Source organism: Rhineura floridana, chromosome 1, assembly GCF_030035675.1.
Source record: "Rhineura floridana isolate rRhiFlo1 chromosome 1, rRhiFlo1.hap2, whole genome shotgun sequence".
Taxonomy (NCBI): Eukaryota; Metazoa; Chordata; class Lepidosauria; order Squamata; family Rhineuridae; genus Rhineura; species Rhineura floridana.
Window position 1 is genome coordinate 259980852 of NC_084480.1, and position 21541 is coordinate 260002392.

Below are 21541 nucleotides of genomic sequence, written 5' to 3' on the forward strand. Positions count from 1 at the left end.
ATTGCCACCAACACAAAATTAATCATCGTAATAATCTTTTATTACCCATCCTTCACCCAAAGGTCTCAGGGCAGGTTACAACAATTTTAAAATATAACAATAAAAACCATTTAAAGTAGCCTAAAGTCACAAAATAGAGTGTGTCCTAAAAATATACATCTCAGTATATTTACAGTGCTCCATAGATGTCTATAAGAGCAATGTGATATTGTGACATACTGCAAATTATATGTTGTTGATGCTGGCAATTTCTGAAAGTTTTTGATCTTTAAGGTGTATTCAAAAAGATTTTTAAACAAACTCCTCTTTTCATGTTCTTGGATATCGTAAGGTCCACAAAAAGGCAGTTCATTAATCATCAAGAATTTAATTACTTCTGCTACTGTTCCGGGCTCTTGTGTTTTGGAATCCTTGGCAGGTCTGTTTCTGGCACTTTGGGTTTCCACTTGGCCCAGAGTGGGTGACCAGGTTTAAAGGGTGGTAGCAGTCTACCTACCTTTCAGGGTTGTTGTTGGTTTACTCAGCCCTGGTAAGGGAGGCACAGGCTGTGCCTGGATAGGATCAATTGCCCTGGGCTTGGGAATTGAGTCCTGGTGTGAACTAGCAGCAGTTCATGACAAGAACCATCTATACTCCACTCATTTTCAATCAGAGTGTGGCTGGGAGAGATGTCCAGTAATAATTCTGGTTTTCATTCTGTTGCATGTTCAGAGCTAATGTAAAACATGTGGGACTGAGTGGCTCTAAATCCATTTAAAAGTCGTGTAATATAGAAATGTTAATAGATTTACATATTTTGATAGCCACAGTCAATATGGTTGGAGGTCCTTTTCAAACGCAACTGCATCTATTTATTACTGTTTATTTACTTGATGCCATAATAGTCTTCTAAGCAGTTTCCAAACTATAAAAACCAATTACCCAGGCATTAAAACATAACATAAAAACATAATTAAAATATATAATAAAACAATCCCATTAAAACAGAAAGCTCATGCCAAGAGATCAAGGAAATGCCTGTGTCAAGCTAGTGGAATGCAATACAGATGAGGTCTTTTGTATTTCAGCAGGACTGCATTCCATAACCCCAGTACTACCAGAGAAAAAGTCAGCCTCCACCTTACTACAAGCTGATAATCAGGTTATCTTGGTCACATTTGTTTATCTTAATGCCCTTATCAGATAATAGAGGGGAAGGTTACCATTCAGGTATCCTGGTCAAGAGGAGTTAAAAGCTTGATATGTAAGGAACAAGAACTTGACACTGGTTCAGTGGCCAATAAACCACCAGTGAAGGTCCCTCGTAATTGGTGTGATATGTATCCACATGTGCTACCCGGCCCTTGGAAATCTATACCAGTTGCAACCTGGTCTCAAGGTTGTGACTGCTCATAAGGGAAGCTCCTCACAGATCACATTACAGTGTCCTGCCCAGAGCCCGAGACGGAAGCGGGACTTGGTTTAATTCTCCTTTTATTAGGGTGATGCTTGAATCCAAAGCAGTGCACTTCATAAACCTGTCTACTGTAGCTCACTACTTTCACTAGCTAAACTACCTAATCAGTCTCTGCAGCGTGTGGGGAGAATCAGCACTAGAGCGTGGGTGGGCACCTGCTTAAGTAGGGAAGGTCTTTGTTCGTAAATGATGGCTCCTCCGAAGTTCCACCCTCTCAAGGTCTCTTTTCTCACGCTGTCTCGCGTAGGATGGGGGGGCGAGCCTCCGATGACACACCTAACAGCGGGGCTCGCTAGGTGACGGCTCAGCTTCAGGGAGTGGGAAGCTGTTTGGTGGAGAAGTGTTTGAAGTGCCAGGTGGGGATTCCTGTGGGGGTGTGGTTGGCGTGCGCGAGGGGTCACTTCCCAACAGCTCAGGCGGGGGGCTCGCAGGCAGAGCAGGAACTGCCTTGATGAGGGGGCTGGCCGAAGGAGTCTGCAGGCTGGCTGCACTCCCTCTTCCTTCAACGCTCCTAGGGACCTTGTCCTCATCTGACTCCTCTCCCTGCGCTAATTCCTCTTGCACCTGGGGCAAAATATACAGTAGTCTAAATGTGGGGTTACTAGCAGGGCCACTTCTAAAGGGCGGCCAGGTGGGGGACTGGCCCAAGGGCCCCTGGAGCTACAGGGGGCCCTCTGCTCTCCTTCCGCGATCAGCGGAAGCATCCGCAGACCGCCATCCCCCCACTATCCCCCCCGCTTTACCTACCTTTCCATTGTTTTTTGTGGCATGCAGATTTGCCATCAGATGGCGGCTGAGGTTTCCTTAAGGGGCTGAAGCCTCTGCTGCCATCTTGGCTAATGGCACGCATGCATGCTACATGCGTGTGTTGCTGCCATCAACAAAGATGGCGGCAGAGGCTTCAGCCCTTTAGGGAAACCTCGGCTGCCATCTTGATTGATCGCAAACCTGCGTGCACCGCAAAAAACAACAGAAAGGTAGGTGAAGCATGGGGATAGCGGGGGGATGGCGGGTGGCGCGGAAGCTCCTGTCTTGCGGTCCACAGATGCTTAAGTTCCACAGATCGCGGAGGGGGAGCGGAGGGGCCCAGGGCAGGCTGGTACCCAAGGGCCCCAGCATGCCTGGGGCCAGCCCTGGTTACTAGAGAATGAGTCACAGTGGCCATGCTAACCACATCCAGGTAAGGGTGCAGTTGATACAACAGCCAGAGCAGATAATAGGAACTCTACCATGGAGGCTGCAGTTCATTATTACAAACTGTGACATTCCTGATCACTAATTTTTCTTTTTTTTCCTTATTCAATTATACAACAGTATAAACCAGTGGTTCCCAACCTTTATGAACACGGGACCCCCTTTACAAGCTGAAAAAAAATCATGGCCCCCTCCCCCCAGGGAGGCAGGCTGGCTGCCAGGAAGGAAGGGGGAAAGCAGCCTTTCTTTGCAGCCTTTCTTCTTTTTTGCTTCACAAAAAGCTCTCTCCTCTCATTCTAAGTAAGGGTGTTGCCAGTAGCGGCAGTGCAAGGAGACAGGAATCAGTGATAGTAATCCCCTCTTCTTCCTGGTAGCCCCACCCTCAGCCTCCTTTGGCATCTGCCATGTATTTTATAGGCAGATGCCTGCCCTTAGTGTGCCTGAAAGATGCTCTGGCGCTTCAGCAAAAGGCCTCCCCTCTCGTTTGGAGCAAGAGGGAGGTGTCATCTGCAGCGCCAGTGGGAAGCGTACAGTGTTGAGGGAGTGAAGACTTTTTAAAAAAATAATAATAAATAATTCATTTATTTACTGTTCACGGCCCCCTCTGGATTACTTCACGCCCCCCTGGGGGTCCTGGCCCCCAGGTTGGGAACCACTGGTATAAACCATAAAATAGTATCTATTTTTCTTCTTAGACTTGTAACAATGCTGGTGTTTATTAATGCCAGATGACATATAATCTGCCATAACTATTTACTATGACATATCAATAGAATGAATACCAAGTGTACGAACACTTCACATTGTCAGTACTCCAATTTATAATCCAACAGAATCACAGAGCTGGTAAGAACATAAGCATAGAGGTGGTAAGAGCCTGCTAGATCAGGCCAATGGCCCATCTAGCCCAGTATCCTGTTCTCACGGTGGCCAGTCAGATGCCTGTGGGAAACCCATAAGCAAGAACTGAGCACAAGAGCACTTTCCCATCCTGCAGTTCCCAGCAACTGTTATTCAGAAGCATACTGGCCCTGGCTGTGGAGGCAGAGCATAGCCATCATTGCTAATCAATAGCCTTTGATACCCTTATCCATGAATTTATGTATAGGTATATTATTCATAGGTTAAAGGGGGGAGTAGGGCAAGAACAGAAATTACAGCTTTTTAAAATCTCTAGTACACTTGAGAAAAACATGGAATGAAAATGAAATGGACTGCCTTCAAGTCGATCTCGACTTATGGTGACCCTATGAATAGGGTTTTCATGGTAAGTGGTATTCAGAGGTGGTTTTACCATTGCCTTCCTCTGAGGCTGAGAGGCAGTGACTGGCCCAAGGTCACCCAGTGAGCTTCATGGCTATGTGGGGATTCGAACCCTGGTCTCCCAGGTCATAGTCCAACACTCTTAACCACTGAATATGAGTTTCTAGAAAATTCATTTGTGCAAGTCCTATAGGAGTGAAGCAGCAGTAGCAGCAATTATAGCAAGCATGTTAGCTAATTCTAACCCCACCATCTTCAACACAGGCTGAAACTTGTTCAAGTTGCATCTGTTGCAAACCAAGAAATTCACAAATGTTATTGGGTTCCTTTCTCCCGTAATATACATGGGAAAAGCAATGTAAAACATGATAAAGCAAAAGGAGATGTACCATAAATCATTCTTGAGTGGATCCCCCCCACTAGTTAAATGAGAGTGGGTTCAGATGTTATATATCTTACCCCTTATATACCCAGTCAATCACTGCGCTCTGCAGGTGAGGGCCTCCTCCAGATACCATCTTATCAGGAGGTCGTTTCCACACAACATAGGAAGCGGACCTTGAGTGTAGTGGTGCCTACCCTTTGGAATTTCCTTCCCTTAAATATTAGACAGACGGCATCTCTGTTACCTTTTCGGCACCTACTGAAGACCTTCCTCTTTCAACAAGTCTTTTAAATTGAGACCTTATCCCAGTCTGCGTATGTGTTGGAATTGCTTTTTAATATGTTTTTAAAGCTTTTTTTTTTAAAAAAGATGTTTTTACAGATTTTTGTTTACGTTTTAAAAGATGTTTTGTTTTAATATATGTTAATGCTTGTTTTTATGATTTTTATAGTGTTATTGTTTGCTGCCCTGGGCTCTTACTGGGAGGAAGGGCAGGATATACGTTTAATAAATAATAATTATTATAAATAATGTTATGAGAAATGTGCTGCTCATCAGATGCCATTCCTACACTGGAAATATGCATACCTCCTTTCAGCTATGAAAGTATCCCTTTAGATATTATCAAGAAGTGCTTCCAATTGAATTAATAAGTGACTACATATTCAGCACATGGTGCTTTTACATGATGTCCCATGCTGAATCTCAGTTTGCTGGTGCAACATTTAGTACACCCCATCCTAAGCAACTGTCTTCTGTGGCAACCATTTTTGATGAATCATTTATTATGGCATTGTCTTGTTTTTCCAAAAAACAATAAAATAAAGCACCCCATTAACTTTCTGCAGCACAGAGATGGCAATTCCTATTTATCTCCTTCCTTCTACCAAATCTAAAATTATAAGAACAAACAACAAAAAAGAAAAATTAGAAAGGAAATGAGAGAAAGAGAGGGAAAGTTCAGACAGAATTATAAACCACATTTATGTGAGTAGTCGTGGCTAGAGCATTGCAGGATAAAATGGCTAATTATGGTGGCTTGACTCAAGGCCAAAAACAAGGAAGGGAACTGTTGGGAGGAGACAGTGAAAGTACATGAGCTCCACAAGTCAGACATATAATGCCTCACCATGATTTGGGATTGCATTTAACCACCCTAGAGAGAAATGAGACTAAGTTCTGAATGAAATTAGTAAAAAATTAGTCTTTTGTTTATTATATCCCCATATACTTCAAGACAAGAACTCCATCCATGAAAAGATAATTGCTGGTGAAATGAGTAATTCTTAGGGAAAATATGGCAAGTGCACTTTATAATTTTTTTAGAACTATTGACAGAAATAGTTGATGGTGACAATATCCAACAATGTTGACCATATTTTCAGCAAATATCATCATCGTCATCATCTTTATGCCTCTCTTCCAAATTACAAAGTCATTTACAAGAACAGTAAACAAATCACCATCATAGACAGAACAGAAACATGGTACTCAGCACCAACACTTCATAATATAATATTTATATCCACATAAACAAAGTAACATTACAATTTAAAATTCCCTATTAAAACTTTCCTTTTATAAATAAGCACAATCATTAAAAAAAATCCACATGGTAAGAGCAATCCTATGGGAAAGGGAGAAACAGAAGCAGAGGAACTGCCTTTTCCTATGCCCCATCTGCTTGCGTTGGCAGGGTGGAAGGTGTTGAAGGGACACAACTTTCCCCCTTTTTAATTTGGCCTTTTACTGCCCTTTTGCCTTTCTAAAACATTTCCCCACCCATTGCTTCAAATGGGAAGGAAACAAACTACACCAGCTACATGGCGTGTCATGGGAACAGGAAGGCTTTGGATCCTGTGAATATGATCCAAATTATGATCACAGCCTGTCCTGGCACACTTCTGCCACACCTCCTTTTGATGTTCCCTGACACTGTCATTCTGACATCAGAGAAGCACTGACTGTGGGCCTCTCAAAGATGCAGGTAGGAGAATAATAATAATAATAAAAATTTATTTCTAGGCCGCCTATCTGGCCGAATTAACGGCCACTCTAGGCGGCGTACATAGACTAAAATATAACATAGAGTAAAATACAACATATAATACAAAACAACAATAAGTATACTCAATCCAAACCTACCCCCATCATACAAAAATTTAAACTAAATTAGACAGAGGTCTCGAATGCCTGCCTAAAAAAACATGTTTTCAGTTCTTGGCGGAAGCCTGTCAGGGAGGGGGCATGGCAGAGATCATAAGGCAGAGAGTTCCAGAGGGCGGGGGCCACAATTGAAAATGCCCTCTCTCTGGTCCGCACCAGCTTAGCTGTTTTGACTGGTGGGACCGAGAGAAGGTCTTGGGAGGCTGATCTCGTTTGGCGGCCTATCTGGTGATGCTGAAGGCGTTCCTTTAGATAAACTGGACCAAAACCGTGTAGGGCTTTAAAGGTTAAAACCAACACCTTGAATTGGGCCCGGTAAACAACTGGTAGCCAGTGCAGATCTTTAAGTACTGGAGTGATATGGTCTCGGCGGCGGCTGTTCTTGATCAGATGTGCCACCGCGTTCTGTACCAGCTGTAATTTCCGGACTGTCTTCAAGGGTAGCCCCACGTAGAGCGCATTACAATAGTCTAAGCGAGAGGAGACCAGGGCATGTACCACCCGTGGGAGCAGATGGACAGGGAGGTAGGGTCGCAGCCTTTGTATCAAATGTAATTGATACCAAGCTGCCCGGCTCACTGCCACGACCTGAGCCTCCATGGACAGCTGGGAATCAAGAACAACAACGAGGCTGCGAACCTGGTCCTTCAGGGGCAATCTTACCCCATTCAACACCAGGTCAAAATCACCCAACTTCCTCCTATCTCCCACAAGCAGTACCTCGGTCTTGTCGGGGTTCAGCTTCAGCCTGTTTCCTCCCATCCATTCACTTACGGCCTCCAGGCACTTGGAAATGGTAACCACAGCCATCTCTGGTGAGGACTTAAATGAGAGATAGAGCTGAGTGTCATCCGCATATTGGTGGCACTGCAGCCCAAATCACCTGATGATGCCCCCCAGCGGCTTTATATAGATGTTGAATAGCATGGGAGAGAGGGTAGAACCCTGTGGCACACCACAATTGAGAGGCCAAGGGTCTGAAGCCTCAGCTCCCAATGCCACCCGCTGGTGCCTATCAGAGAGATAGGAATGGAACCACTGAAAAACAGTGCCTCCTATTCCCATTCCCCTCAGGCGATCCAGGAGGATACCATGGTCAATGGTATCAAAAGCCGCTGAGAGGTCCAGGAGGACGAGGAATGTGTGTTCACCTCTGTCCAATGCCCTCCTCAAATCATCCACCAGAGCGACCAAGGCTGTTTCAGTTCCATGTCCAGTCCTGAAGCCCGACTGGAATGGATCCAAATAATCTGCTTCATCCAAGTGTGTCTGTAACTGAGTAGCCACCACTCGCTCGATCACCTTGCCCAAGAATGGTAAATTGGAAATTGGGCGAAAGTTGTTCAACTCTTGGGGATCCAAGGAGGACTTTTTCAGAATGGGCTTTATTATTGCCTCCTTGAGGGCTAATGGCATTGCACCCTCTTCCAAGGAAGCATTCACCACTGCCTTGATCCCTTCGCTCAATTTCTCTTTACAGCTCACAATGAGCCATGTAGGGCAAGGGTCAAGCAAGCACGTGGTTGGCCTCACATTAGAGAGCACCTTGTCCACTTCCTCAGAGGGAAGGGGCTGAAACTGATCCCACTGGACCGGAATGCAATTGGCCAGCTCTGGCCCACTACCTGTGTCCACGGCGTACGGAATCGTGCTTTTCAGGCGCTCGATTTTATCAGCAAAGTGCTTGGCAAATTTGTCACAGGAGGCTTTAGAATGTTCCAAGGGTTCCTGTGCAACCGGACCGACCAGGCTTCGGACCACTTGGAACAACCTCCTGGGACAACACTCTGCAGACACAATGGAGGCAGCAAAGAATTCTCTCTTCGTTGCCTTCGTTGCCACTTGATAGGCAGCTATTGCTGCTCTAACAAGTGTCCGGTCGCCGTCAGAACGAGATTTCCGCCACCGGTGCTCTAGTCGTCTCACCTCCTGCCTCAGGCCCCGTAAGCGTGGTGTATACCAGGGTGCAATCTGAGTTCTATTCAGTGGGAGAGGACGTTTTGGAGCCACCCAGTCTATTGCCCTGGTGATCTCCCTATTCCACTCCGTCACCAGGGTTTCGACTGGGCGACTTTCTGACGGCTCCACATCTCCCAGCGCATTCAGGAATCCTTTTAGCTCCATCAGGCGTCTGGGGCGGACCATCTTAATGGGTCCCTTACCCCTGCGGAGGGTATGTGGCAGTGAGAATGGCAACATCAGATCACCCTCTCTAAGGGCAGACCTCTGTCTCTGCCATCAGAGGGGAAGATCCAAAAAGATTTCTATGGCTACTGGGATACTCTCCCAGGAACCAAAGGACTGCATCCTCGGTTAACAACCTTTCACTAATCCAAACCACTGAGTTATCAGTAGCAGAAAATACATCAATATGAAAATGTTGCCATTTGAACTAATTAAATGCAAACTATCACAATAGCAGCAATGCAGGAAGTGAACAGAAATCGGAACAGGCATTGCAATAAGGCTGCAGAATGTATTGTACAGTGTATTCAGTGTAATTAGTCATTCTTCCTGTAGTTATGAAATCGTTCCAAAAGAGCTCTTCCTAGGCTTGCTGGTTGGTTTTGGTGTTTATCTATTAAAGTTTGCACAGCAATCATTGTCTATTAAGAGAACAAAAGGCACATTTCATTTAAATAATAAGCTAATGCATGACATACATTTTAATCTCGCTTTTTAAAGCACCAGAGCTAGAACAAAAAGTGGGTAAGAAGACATGCTTGGTTTTCAACCCTAAAACAGTATTGTTGATTTTTAAAATAACACAGGTTTGATGTAGTCCTTTCCCTCCATGTGTGTAGAACTCTCCCATGCACTTCATGGACAGGAAATATTGGCAGGAGGGAAATTCTGCACATAAGAAGGTGAGGAGAGCATTCAACAGCCTCAGTTAATTTAAATAACTTTCTGCACTGACAGAGTGTTATACATTCCCATTTTGTAAATGACCTATATGAGATGTCCACCAGTTCTGTTCTCATTAACTTACAGGGTATGTTGTGCAAATGAGTGCATAGGCATGTGTGAACAATATACTGTAGCCTAGGTTCCATAGTTTCCATCACCTGCTTTCCCATAGCAAGCGCTTCTTTCCCACCTGGCAAGTACCCCTACATTTCCAGTAAAAGGAGTGCTGATGGGGAAAGAAGACAGCCGCTCCTTTAATCCCCTATCCTCCTTGGAGGACAGGAAAGATCCTTCTCTTCTGTGAGCAGTGTTTTTGCAAAAATATGCTAGCATTCCTTGTGCCGAAGCTAGGGATGGGGTTCGCTCTTTGGTTCTGGTCCGTGTTTTGGTTTTCACAACTGGCTTGTGGTGCAGATCTGCAACATTCCCCCCCCATTATTATTTTTTTACTATTTCTGATCTGCTTGTAATAGCTAATGAAATTGCTAAAGCTGTTGGCGATCTTTCTACCAATGGTCTCTTGGGTTTTCTATTTAAATTTAAATTAGGCAAATCTTTGACTGTTAATTCTGCCTATTGCCTCAGGTTACTGCTGTGCTGGCCAATGACTGTGAAGCCCCCACCCCCATTAAGCAGCCACAGACAGAATCACAGCTAGAGAGAGAGAGAGAGGCTCATTCCCTCTTTCATCATTAAAACATCCATGTGTGCAGATAGTAGGTTTAGCTAAGTAGCTTCTTCTGCTTATGCCCTCCTCACAAAAAAACAAACTTACTCAGTCAAGCAGGCTGGAGGAGCTAAGAACTCTTAGAAGAAAGCAGTCAAAGAAAGGCTGCAGCAACCTACCTGAGAGGAATGAAAGTTAATGGATTTTACTGGTGAGTGTTATCACTTAATTGAGACAGAACTTCAAAGGAATACACATTGCAGTACTTCAGAGCAAAGCGGATTTGTTTTTTTAAAAAGCTGGTGTCACTGACAGTCGCAAGCATTAGCATGGAGTGAAACCTGATCCAAAGACATACGGGATTTGCAGATTCTGACAGAATTCGGTAAGAAATCTGAAAATGCGGACATTCACCCCAATCTCAAGTTAAGGTGTTGGACTACGACCTGGGAGACCAGGGTTTGAATCCCCACATAGCCATGAAGCTCACTGGGTAACCTTAGGCCAGTCACTGCCTCTCAGCCTCATGAAAACCCTCTTCATAGAGTCGCCATAAGTCAGAATCGACTTCAAGGCAGTACATACAATACATATACTCTAGCAGAAGCCAAATGGAACTGACAGTTGAAATCTTACTATAATACATGTAAGGCTACACCAGTAAGATGAAACAATCACTGTAATTTGTTTTAACTGTTTTAATACTGAACTCTAAATTGTTGTAACCTTCTCTGCTGTGCCTGCTGGTGAAGGGTGGGTAATAAATTTGAAAACGACACAACAGCCACATAAACCTATCTCACACTTCAACACTGGTTAGGGAAATCCATTGGGCATGCCCAAGTTCTTGGTAGTTCTTGGGAAACCACCAGTCTTGTGTAAAAATTGCATCCATTTAACGATAATTAGGGCATTCTGTATTTTACTATTATTGATAGTTTCATTGCAGTTCAGGTGGGAATTGAATATGTTTTTAGCACTTTCTTTGCCGCCCTGGGCTCCTGCTGGGAGGAAGGGGGGGATACAAATTAAATAAATGATAATAATAATAATATCCCAATTGACTTTCTATTTGTAGTGCCTGTAGTAATGGCATGTGCGTGTTCTTCCTTTTACCTGAAGTACTCAGGATGAAACATATAGCTGATATTGAGAGTGGAACTATATCGGAAAGTTCCATGTAGGCTTCAGCTACATCCACACCAGACATTTATTTCACTTTAAATGGAATGGTTTTCTCCAAAGAATCCTTAAAACTGTAGTTTTTGAAAGGTGCTGAAGGTTGTTAGGAGACTGTTATTCCCCTCACAGAGCTCCAGTTCCCAGAATTGTCTGCGAAGAGGTGCTGACTGTTAAACCACTCTGGCCATTGGAGCTCTGTCAGGGGAATAGGACCCTACTAACAACTCTCAGCACACTTCACAAACTGTACTTCCCAGGATTGTTTGGGGAAAGCCATGACTGTTTAAAATGGAATAATAGTGGAGTAAATGCCTGGTGTGGATGTGGCCGAAACATTTCCTTATTTATGCTTTCATTCTTGCCCAACCTCCTTTTTGCATAAGAAGGACTGTAGTATTTCTAAGAAGAACAATTTTAGTCTGTTGTTTTTATCATTATTATAGGTTTATCCTAGTATAAACTACTAACAAAATATGGGTCAGAATTATGTGTGCAGAAGTGGGTCAGCCAAATTAATTACTTTTAATTGTGTCGATTTCAGCCACAGCGTTAAACCCAGCAAAATCTTTTAACTTTACCTGGACTGTATTTTATATACTGGGGCAGGGCTGAAATAATTAATTGATGCTACATATTCAGTGTGTAGTGAATAATTTTTGCAACCTGGTGTCTGACAGGATATTCTGTACTACATAAGATATGACATCTACCTTCATCCTCATCAAAGTGAAAGCGAAATGAACAAAGTACTTTAAAATAATTGTTTTGTTCATCCTGATAATTAAACTTTGGAAAATGTCATTATTTTACAGGCACAGTGGGGAGGAGAGCCTGGCTGGGAGTCCAGAGTCTGCGAGTTCAAATCCCCGTTCGTGTCTCCTGGGTGTCAAGGGCCAGCTAAAGATCACCCCCACAGTGAGTGGTTCAGGGGTTACGTGCCCTGCCACCTGTGCAGCTGTGGGCAAGCTGCATAGTCTCAAGGAGCCCAAGTTGCCCCCAGCTGGCAGTTGCGGACAAGGAAAGGGCTGGCTTGTGTAGCTATGGCAAGCTGAGCAGGCCCTCGCCAGCTGGTGAGGACTAGCCTCAGAGGAAGGCAATGGTAAACCCCCTCTGAATACCGCTTACCATGAAAACCCGGGATCGACTTGAAGGCAGTCCATTTTTTTCCCCAGCTTGCCAAGTCATATCAAGAATGACTGGGATTTGCACTCTCAAATAAAAATCTCATTACCTTCTCAGCCACCTCTTCAACAGTTTTATTTGGATCATATGGAATGGGCTGTCCCAAGTAGTTGCACCATTTGACAGAAAGTCCACCATATATAGCAACCACTGGCAATCAAAGATATTCATATAGTCTTTTCAGTGTTTCTGTGTGAGAGGAAAGTTACAGAATGTATTAATGTACCTGAGAGAGAGTTTTTAAGTTAAGCTTTGATAGATGAAGTGAAATTATATCAGCAAAAAGAGCTCCTAATTTATATAGGGCTTGTCCACACTGGAATTTACTATGTGTTTGCACCTGTTTGCATTCCCATTTAATTTGTGAAGTGCACACGATACCAAACATCACCAGTCTCAATGCTTTCCCCCTATAATTTGGGTGTACTTAATATAGAGATAATCTATGAAGTTGGGGAAAATCAGGCTCCAGATTGCTCCACTTGGGGTCGCAGACAATTTATTTGAATATTTTGGGGTGAGTGGATCAATTGTCACGTTCTGTTACTCCCCTTTCCACATCTACTTCCTCCATGCTTTCTTTTCTTTTCTGGCAGTGCTAATTACTATTTCTGGTGAACTCCTGAACAGTCTAGCCTTTTATTGATATATTTTTTGATCCCTCATATTGCTTGTTTTGTTCAAACCATATTAAACATTTCTACACCAGGTATATTGCACAGTAATCTGAAAGGTGCTTGCTCAGAATTTAGAAGTGCTTACATCCAGTAGCCCTCATCCATTCAATTGTCGCAGCCAGGCACTGGTTCAGCACATTGACAGCCTCACCTGGAGAAGATGAAAAGGAGAAATAGAGCTGCGTGTCATCAGCATACAGATGGCTACACACTCCAAAGCACCGGATGACCTCACCCAACACTTTCATGTAGATGTTGAACAGCATGGGGGACAGAACTGACCCCTGCAGAACCCCATACTGGAGAGTCCAGGGGGCCAAGCAATGTTCCCCAAGCACCATCTTCTGGAGCCAACCCACCAAGTAGGAGTGGAACCACCACCATGCAGTCCCTCCCACTCCCAACTCAGCCAGTCTTCCCAGAAGGATACCATGGCTGATGGTATTGAAAGCAGCTGAGAGATCAAGGAGAATCAACAGAGTCACACTCCCCCCCTCTCCCTACAAAGGTCATCATACAGGCCGACCAAGGCTGTTTCCGTGCCAAAACCAGGCCTCAAACCCAACTGAAATGGATTCAGATAATCGGTCTCATCCAGGAATGTCTGGAGCTGGTCTGCTACCACTCGTTCAAGGACCTTGCCCAGGAATGAAACATTTGCCACTTTAAGTGTGCCCTTTTTCCTTGCAGTGGTCATGGTTCCCCTCTGTTGTTTTCATCCAGAGGGGCAGATTAGGCTGAGAGATGGTGAGTAGCTCATGGTCACCCAGTACACTTCATAGCTCATTTCCATTTTAAATAATTAATTAAAAAGATTTATGTGCAGGCAAAGTTTTTTAAGTACTGTAGATCTACACAATACATTTAAAGCACATCCAACTCGCATTTAAAACACATGACTTACCCTAAAGAATCCTAGGAAGTGTAGTTTCCCCCTCACAGTTATAGTTCCCACCACCCTTAACAAAACTACAGTTCCCATGATTCTGTGGTGTGATTCATGTGCTTCAAATGTGTGTTGAATGTGCTTTAAATGAATGGTGTGGATCTGCCCTAGGTATGATGTACATTCATTAGTGAACTGAAAAGAACAATCTTAAAAAATACTTTTTTAAACAGGGCATATGCTTTGTATGCAAAGGACCAAAATTCAATTTCTGGAAAAGACTGCTGCCTGGAATCCTGGAAAGCCAATGCTAGTCCATGTCATCACTACTGAGCTACTAAATGGCCTAAGCCAGATTCCTTTGTTCCTAAAAGTGGAAAGAAACCCAAGGGCCACAGTGACTCCAAAATTTATTTATGTATTTTATTTACAACATTTATATACCGCTTTATTGTAAAAAATCTCAAAGCTGTTTACAGAAGGAATTAAAACAGTGAAATTATTGGCAAAAACACTGAAAGACAGGTACTTAAAAACACTGAAAATAATAAAACCAACAATGAGTTAAAAACAGATTTTAAAACACAATACAGTAGGGCCCCGCTTTTCGGCATTCCAGTAATACGGTGGTTTTCAATTAGAGTAAGGCCCCACTCATACGGTGCTTGTTCCGTTTTTACAGCGTTTTTCAGGCGTTGGGCACCATTTTATTTTTTCAGGCGCCATTTTATTGATGGAGTTCCGCTTTTCGGCTGGTTTCGCTTTTCAGCAGGGGTCTGGAACGTAACTTGCTGTATGAGTGGGGCCCCACTGTAGCTTCTACATGCCTGGATAGGCTTGCCTAAACAAAAGTGCTTTTAGCAGGTGCTGAGAAGAGTACAATGAAGGCATCTGCCTAATGTCAATAGGCAGAGAGTTCCAAAGCATAGGTGCTGCCACATTAAAGGACTGATTTCTTACAAGAACAGAACAAGTACTGTGTGGCACCCGTAACATGAAAAGCACACCTTGAACTTGGCCTGGTAGCAATTCAGCAACCAGTGCAGATTTCAGAGCAGAGGTATTATGTGCTGATAGGGTCTCACTCATGTCAGCAATCGTGCCACAGCATTCTGCGCTAACTGCAGCCCCCGGGTCAGGTTGTGACCTTGGCTGACTGCCTGCCAGGAGTTTTTTAGTTCTAGTTTTTGGTTAGGAATCCTGACTGGTTATAAGATGCTGTGGGATGCTGAATTTTCTGCCTTGTGGTATCTTGTTGTGGTTGGTATGGTATTGCATTTAGGAAACTGACACTCGTCTTTTCTTTTTCTATTTCTATTTGCATTTCATTTACCTTTAACCTCACTCCCTTACATCCATAGAAGCAACAACAGTGGTTCCATGCGCTCAACTCAACCCCTTAAACTCACTGATGATGCACCTTGTTGTTTGCATGATGGTTGGTTTCTTGCCCAATAGAGGTAAAAGAGAATTCACATACTGGGAAGTGAGACTGCAGTTGTTTTTGTTCCCAAACTGTTGCTTGTGAAGGTAGACCAAACCATGTGTTTTCTCTCTGTGAGTTATTACTCACTGGAATTGGATTGGCTGTCAAAGTGAGTTTATAGCAGCCCACAGGGTAGACAGAAAAGGGTAGACAATCTTCTTATTCTTACTCATTTCTCAGACCTTTTTCTGAAGTGAAAGGTCAAATCTGTAAAGAAGTTTGGTGCAGGCATGTTAAAACATATTCCAAGCAGGGGGTTGCCAACCCTGCTTGGATATGGATATCTTTGCAGAGGATCCCTAGGCAAGCTTTGCCAACAGCACAATCCAAACTATAACTACTGAGAAGTAAGTCCTATGGAGTTCTATGGGGCTTAATCCCTTAGTAAGTGTGTTTAGAATTGCAGCTCTTCGGGGGCATCCATCTTTACTCCCGAGTGCTCCTATCTAACGTCTCCACGACACTAGGCTCCTTTCTTCCTACAGGGCTGGCCTGAGGGTACTTAAACCCTTCTTGCCAGAAGCAAGTAGGCTAGATTAAATGTTCCGTACCCAGGCTCCATCTTTTAACTAAGATTTCTATCTTAATTTCCAATCAGAGAAATGTTTTTGTTTCAATTGTATGGTCCAAGGTTGATGTTTAATATATAATGCTTAATGACATCACTCAGGCCCACCCCTGTGACATCATTCAGGCCCGCCCCCATGACATCACTAGGGCCCACCCCTGAAATCTCAGGGTTTGGGATGCTTCTGCCCTGTCAACTCTATTCTTGACCATTAGCCATGCTAGCTTAAGCTGATGAGAGCTGCAGTCCAATGACATCTGGGTGCCCAAAGATTGGGAAAGGCTGTTTTCAGGGCTCTGCACCAGATTCGGCCAAGGGCTCAGTCATATTGGGCCTACTCAAATGAATTTGGGCTTTGGTCAAGTTGAGACAGCCACAGATTGCTACAGATCAGGTTGGATGGTCCAGAGGGATCTGGGGTTGTCACAGAGTGGGGTTTCAGGCAGGAAGGAGAACCCATCCTATGATTCTAAGGATTTGCATGCCAGTTTGGGACAGCTATACTAATTTGGCAGCAACCAGTCCTCTGCAAGAATACGGCCAGGGGCTACAGAAGCAATAGTTTCTCATGCCACCAGAAATATTCCCACCAGTCATTCCTGTTCTGAAGGGCTTATTCCATGAAGACAGAAAAACTGGCTTTCAACAAGGGCGAGGGTTTTATTTTAAACACAATATGGAGTGCATGGGAATGGGAGTAGAACCCAGCCCCCATCACCACCACCATATCTCCATATGTCCCATGGTCTGAAGCCATTTTTCCCTACACCAGCTCCAAACCTGGAAGCGAGTTGTGCCGAGTGGAAATGGCTTAAAAACAGCAGAGGATGGGGAAGGTTAAAGCAAGAGCTGGGTTTGCTCCTGTTCCTCCCTGGCCTTCCACTCCTTTTCATCTTGAAAGTGAACCCCAACCCGCAGTTTATAAGCAAACCAACGTGCACATCTTTATGTCTGGGTTGTCCATTTGCTGCTGATCAGCAAAGCGTATTTAGCGACTCGTTTAAAATATCTAGTAGAATAGAGCTGGCTGCTTTCATGCCATTCAAAATCTGTTGAGGAAATTACTAGGTAGGGCTGCTCTTAATTTCCTTGGTCACAACAGTGCTAACAGCACTGTTTAGGATGGTGATCATGCTCTCAAAGCGTGGGTTTCACTGGCAATTGCTGAGCAGAGAGTGTTTATTTGAGGACCAATGAAAACAAGGTAAACTACATCCTGGCATGAATACAGTTAGTAATCTCCTAAATTCCCGCCCACATAGCTAATCTCCTTTGCTCTCCCTCTTCCTCCTCTTCCAATTATCAACTGACATAATTACAATTTACCACCACCACCTCCCCGCCAACTGTCATTCCATGCTCCTCAACTTCCCCAATCATTTACCTTCACATTCTCTGCCCCAGGTAGTGCTGTGCAGAACTTTGCTTTTTGTGGTGGAGGTGAAAAGCTTTGTTCCTTGCAAAAGAAGTATTTTTTTTCTCTGCGTGTTTCACAGGGAGTAGGAAGGTTTGGATAAAAATGTCATGAGTTGGGGCCAGGGGTTGTGGTGTTCTTACTTTAGGAACTGGATCAGGTAGTTCTTTTTTCACTTAGTTCAAGCATTTTTTAAAAAAGCTTTATGCTGACTTCAGTAGTGCAGGGCTCTGCAGAAAAGAATCCAGCCAGCCAGCCCTTCCTGGAATGATCATGTGGCCACGCAACATCATGGGGGGGGGGAATGAACTAAATAACAAGAGCCTTCAACCACATCATTCAGTTCTTAAGGTAAGCACAACCACACTGTCCAATCTCCCGAAATTTATTTTACAATGTAGTTCTTACCCCTTCCCTTTTTTGGAAGCAACATCACCTTCTATTCCCTTTGAGTGGTCAAAATTAAAGAGTACGCAAAGGTTTGGCACAGCACTAACTCCAAGCAATCTCCTCCCTACTTCCCACTCCCAACATAACCCCCAAACATGGTTCATTACAACTGATAGAATACCTTTACTGGAAGGACATTTTTTTAAATGTTTGTAATGCTGTTTTGTTTTAATGTATTTTAAGATCTGTTTTTATGATGTTTTAAAGTGTTTTTAGTGCTTTGTTTGCCACCCTGGGCTCCTGCTGGGAGGAAGTGCGGGATACAAATTAAATAATAAATAAATAAATGCGAGCCTGTTATTCTTACTTGATCCCCCAGCAGCTTTTGATACCATTGACCATGGTATACTTCTGAGCTGACTTGGAGAGATGGGTAGTGGAGTCACTGTTTTACAGTGGTTCTGATCCTATCTCCAGAGTTGGTTTCAGAGAATAGCATTAGGTGATTATCTTTTGGCCCCCTGGCAGTTGTGCTGTTTGTTACCATCAGAGGTATGAACAGGATTTCCTGGGCCTGGTACACTCTATTTGGATTGGGCCTCCTGCATTCCCACCCACCACCCAGCAATCTATTGGCAAGAATTACTGCTTATGTACACATGTTACCAATATGAAGTTATTTTTAATATACAGTCTTGATTAAATATGTATTTATTTAACATATTTTAACCTAACTTTCAGCCCTCACAAGGCATTATTTTCATATAATTATTAAGCAACATTTAAACATTAATAAAAGATAGTAGTAGCTAAAATAAACGTGTGCAGATTGACTGAACCAACTCTTAGCCTAACCTACCTCACAGGGTTGGTGCAAGGATAAAAGGGGGAGGGAAGACGCATCTCCCGATATGAACCTGCCTGTACACTACGCTCTACATCGAAGGCCCTCCTCCGAGTTCTGTCTCATAGGGAGGCTCGGAGGGTGGTGACAAGATCTAGGGCCTTCTCAGTGGTGGCCCCCGAATTGTGGAACAGTCTCCCCGAAGAGGTGCGTATGGGGCCGACATTGTTGTCCTTTCGGCGCCAGGTTAAGACCTTCCTCTTTGCTATGGCGTTTTAATATATAACTTGTTTTAGTTTTAAATTTTGTTGTAATTGTTTCTGATTTCTTGTTTTTACATATGTTTATGCTGTATTTTATTATGAGATTTTGATATGTTTTTGTATTTTTATATTTTGTTGTACACCGCCCAGAGAGCTAATGCTAGTCGGGCGGTATAAAAATCTAATAAAATAAATAAATAAATAAATAATAAAATAAGACCCAGGAAGAAAGCCAAGGTGCAAATATATCATACCATATTCACAAACCATGTGTGTGGTGGGGGGACATGCACAAGAGCAGCCCCTCCAGTTTCTTTAACTGCAACATTCCACAGTTGTGATATTTTACAACAAATTACCAAAAAACACAAATATGCCAGCACACACAGACACTACTCTGAAGCATGTGCAATTTGACTGAACTGACTCTCAGCAACCTCACATGCTTCTTGGAAATACTATATATACACATACTGGAGATGTAAAGATACATACTACTGCAGTGGTGAATAATGCAGTCAGTTGGCATGGGAGGGAGGGGAAGTGGGGAGATAATTATGTCTGTTGATGCAATTAAGCAGTCCAGAGAATTATCCAGATAAGCATGGGTAGATTGTTCTCAATGGGTATGGGTGGGTATTCTTTGCATATTTCATAACTTTTGTAACTTTAAACAGATAGGAAGCTGCCTTATACTTTCTCAGACCATCAGTCGATTCAGCTCAGTATCTCAAGGGTTTCAGACAGGGAACTTGCTCGGTCTTGCCTGGAAATGCCAGGGATTGATCCTGGGACCTTCTGAATGCACCACCCTTCCAGAGACGGAATATACCATCCAGTGCAATTCTAGACATATTTACTTAGCTTTAATTAATTACATAATTATTGAAATTGCTTTCTACAGACATATGGTCACACATACAACAGGAAATATAAGTATAGATGTTTTATATAGACTAGTTAGCTTTGTAATGCTTATCAAATCGTTCTGAAAGAGCTCTTAATATATTTCCTGGCCTTTTTTGGTATCTATTCCGAAGATTTTCAATTGCAGCCTTTGTCTGTTAAAACAAAACAAAAAAGGAATGCATTGTGTTAGAACCAATATTGTTTAAAAAATGATATTCACTGTTTTTAATATCACTAACAATAAAGGAAAGAGATCCTATGTAGAAGCCCCTGTCAGAACCAGTGGCAGAATCCTATTTTTTCCCAGTTACAGAAGTGCTGTAGTTAATTTCTTTCCCTGATAACAAAGTGAATTTATTCTGCAGTACAATGCTGCAAATGAAAATCCGATAGATGTGTTGCATGAGATGTCTAACTTGTCCCGCAACTCTCAGGGAGTGGCTTTTCAGGGGTGGGGAAAAGGAACCAGAGCAAGGAAAGCAACATCACACGACTGAAGTTCTGCTAACCTATGTCTGTATTCAGCCTACTGAAATTGTGTTTACTAAGGGCAGTCTATGAGAATGGCAGAGAAACAGTGAAACTCATGGGCCTTGGGCTACTCTGTACAAAATTCCAACCATGTAAGGAAAACTGCAGATGTACGTAAGAAATGTTCTTGGATTTATTTCACCATGCTGCCAAATGGTAGAACTTGGTACGGTGAGTGTAGGGAAACAAGATAGTTATTCAGAGAGACCAAAGCACCTTGGGCCAAAACACAAATGGCCATGACACTTGAAGAGAGTCACATGACACTGTATACAAGTGTTTATACGCAATGCCAGAAGCCACTGAGCTAAGATGGAAGAACTGGAATGCTTAGCCTTAAAGTGCATTGATATAGTAGGCATAGCAGAAACCTGGCCAATGAAGAGAGCCAGTGGAACACAGTTATCTGTGGATATAAACTCTATTGGAAGGACAAGGAAGAATGTACTGGAAGTGGTGGTCACTCTGTAAGTCATAGAGAGCATTGAGTCAAACAAGCTACAAATCCCAAAAACGCAGACTCCTCCACAGAATTGTTGTGGGTGGTGATACTAGGCCCTAAGAGTAATTTAGGACTGATGACATGCTAATGTGTCCTTGATTAAAAGAGGAAATGTTGTAGTAATAAGTGACTTCAACTACCCTCACACAGACTAGCTACACATGTGTTCCAGTCATGACAAAGAGGTAAAGTTTCTAGATACCCTAGGTGACCTAGAACAATTGGTCATTGAACTGACTAGAGGGTTGGCAAGCCTGGACTTCATCCTAAGTGGCACCCAGACAAGAATATTCTCTTCAAAAAAAAGGAAGTCTTGTCCAAATGAGGGGGGGGAAACAAACTTTGGCAAAAGAAATGCAAGCAGACAATAAGGGATGCTTAAAAAAGAGTTTGAGGAGCACATTGCTAAAGACATAAAGACCAATGATTGAAAAAACAAACATTAGTAACAGGAGAGTGAGGAGACCATCTAGGGAGGTAGTTGGACTCTTGGATGATAAGGGAGTCAAAGCTGTGCTTAAGCAGGATAAGGAGATTGCAGAGAAGCTGAATGAATAGTTTGCATTTGTCTTCACAACAGTAAATATAGGGCAGATCCCTATGCCTGAACCATCTTTTGCATGTTAGGAAAATAGTGGCAAAGACAGACTAAGTTCTAGGCATATT

At 43.2% G+C, this 21541-nt stretch overlaps 1 protein-coding gene across 2 annotated transcripts in view; it reads right to left on the minus strand.

The window, feature by feature from the left end:
* Positions 1–19805: 19805 nt before the first annotated feature.
* Positions 19806–21541, minus strand: part of LOC133371453 (monoacylglycerol/Diacylglycerol O-acyltransferase-like) — a 32404-nt gene continuing 30668 nt past the window's right edge. The window contains exon 7 of one of the 2 annotated variants that reach the window (XM_061598909.1): positions 19806–19994. In XM_061598909.1, coding sequence (XP_061454893.1) covers positions 19890–19994 — 105 coding nt within the window. In that variant the 3' untranslated portion in view covers positions 19806–19889. The remainder of the gene's footprint in view (positions 19995–21541) is intronic. The other variant, XM_061598919.1, reaches the window with a different exon arrangement.